The following is a 2146-nucleotide window of genomic DNA, read 5'->3' as shown; positions in this document are numbered from 1 at the left end:
GCACTTACAGTCTTGACAGTGCTGTGGAATACCTTACTCATCTGAAAGCGGCGGTGTCACGGATTGAAACAGAGCTCTGGCCCCAAGTGGAATTCCTGAATGACCTTGAGTCTCTAATGAATCGGTTAAAGAAATCCCTGGTCGAGTGCAAGAGTGGAAGAAGTCGTCTGCTCGCTGGGGCGCTGATGTGGCTCTATCTTTGGTCCGGGTCCATTGCAAGGAAGTCAAGGAAGACAAGTTGGTGGCTATCAAGGTTGCCAACACCAAGAAGCTCCAATTCCAGTCCTTCATGGAGACCTTCATCAACGCTGCCACTCGCATTGCAGACGGCATCGACCTTGACAGCTTCGTCGAGCCAGCAAGCCCTCCTCCCGAAGAGTGAACAAAATTTATGCCTCACCTTTATTTGCCTTGGAATGCCGAGTGATTTTGTAACTGTTAAAACTCTTTCAGGTTTGATGCCTGAGTACTTCTGCCCGTGGTTCTGAACTTCGCTGGGTTTATCTGAACTTGATTTTTCTTTGAACATGGTGGTTTTTCCTTATCTTTCTTGGGGACCATAACAACATTGGCGAGCCACTCGGAGTGGTATATCTCGCGGATGAACTCAGCAGTCAGAAGCCGAGCCACCTCCTCGCCAATGGCCTTCCTTTTCTCCGCGGCAGACTGACGGAGATGCTCTTTTAAAGGTTTTGCTTTCGGGTCGACTCGCAAACGATGCTCAGCCAGTCCCCTAGGTACACCTAGCATGTCAGATGGCTTGCATGCGAAGATGTCCCAGTTCTCACGGAGGAACTGGGTGAGCGCTTCTTCCTATTTGCTGTCGAGTGTTGTTCAGATATGAGTCGGAGCAGCGTTGGGATCGGTCGGGTGAATGTGAACCGGCTTTGTTTCGTCGGCTGACTGAAATACGGACTCCGAGGCAGGCCTCTTCGTGTGACACAAATCACTCGGATCTGCATTCTTCTGGTATTCCTAAAATTCCATTGTTGCCATTTGTTCATCGGCGGTCTTTGAACCTTTCTGGAGACAATCTTCTGCTCTCTGCCGATTTGTAGTGACTGTGATCATGCCTCCGGGGCCAGGCATCTTCAACTTGAGGTACACGTAGCACGGTCGAGCCATGAAACTAGCATAAGCAGGTCTGCCTAGAATGGCATGATAGGCACTATCAAAATCCACCACCTCAAATGTCAACTTTTCCTTGCGGTAATTCTTTGAATCACCAAAAACCACATCAAGAGTGATCTGACCGAGTGAATCGGCTTTCTTTCCTGGGATGACACCATGGAATCTCATGTTGCTCTCGCCGAGCTTGGACATTGGAATGCCCATCCCCCGGAGCGCCTCAGCATACAATATATTCAATCCACTTCCACTGTCCATCAAAACCTTGGTCAGTCGGGTGCCCCCAACGACTGGGTCGACCACCAACGCTTGCCGCCCAGGGGTAGCAACATGCGGCGGGTGGTCGGACTGGTCGAATGTAATAGGGGTTTTTGACCACTTCAAATATCTTGGTGTTGCCGGAGCAACCATGTTTACCTCTCTGTTAATAACTTTCAGTCGACTTTTGCTCTCGAGGTCAGCAAAAATCACTAAAGTGGCGTTAACATTGGGGTAACCACCATCTTCCTCTTTATCTTCCTCCTTATCAGACTCTTTGTCTTTTTCACTGGGCTGGCTCTCTTTGAAGCTCTGAATCAGGAATCAACACTATCGAGTGGTATGCTTGGGAAGAATCAGATTTCCCTCTTCATCCTTTTTGGTGTGTATATGACACAATAAATCAAGTAAATCATTTCCCGCTTGATATTTCACTTTCTTACGGGTCCAAGGCCATTTAGGCTTCCCCTTGAACTTCCCTTGATTCAAAACTGCTGCCTCAGCAAGACGTGCAGCCTCAGCTTTCCGTTTCTGCTTCCGACTAGAATTTTCTCCTCCGGTATCCTGGGCGACTGACTTATTTTTACCGCTTCGGAGTCGGTCCTCCTCTTTGCCATTAGCGTACCGAGTGGTAATCTCCATCATCCGAGTCAGAGACATGTCTCCGGTCCGACCGAACTTCAGATTGAGCTCTTTGTAACAGACGCCTTCTTTAAAGGCACAAACTGCTTGGTGTTCCGACACATTCTCCACTGTGTGA

General features: G+C 48.8%; 1 protein-coding gene across 1 annotated transcript; it reads right to left on the bottom strand.

Moving 5' to 3' along the window:
- Positions 1 to 975: 975 nt before the first annotated feature.
- Positions 976 to 1386, bottom strand: LOC109733252 (uncharacterized). Its single transcript, XM_020292448.1, has one exon. It carries the CDS (start codon positions 1384 to 1386, stop codon positions 976 to 978), a length of 411 nt encoding a protein of 136 aa, XP_020148037.1.
- Between the last annotated feature and the right edge of the window lie 760 nt (positions 1387 to 2146).

The sequence above is a fragment of the Aegilops tauschii genome, chromosome 5, assembly GCF_002575655.3.
Source record: "Aegilops tauschii subsp. strangulata cultivar AL8/78 chromosome 5, Aet v6.0, whole genome shotgun sequence".
In the NCBI taxonomy this organism is placed as follows: Eukaryota; Viridiplantae; Streptophyta; class Magnoliopsida; order Poales; family Poaceae; genus Aegilops; species Aegilops tauschii.
Note: the sequence above shows the minus strand (reverse complement) of the source record. Positions and strands in the feature narration are given on the sequence as shown.

Coding starts and splice junctions, on each gene's coding strand:
- LOC109733252 (XM_020292448.1), bottom strand. CDS start 1,386: ATGGACAGTGGAAGTGGATTGAATATATTGTATGCTGAGGCGCTCCGG.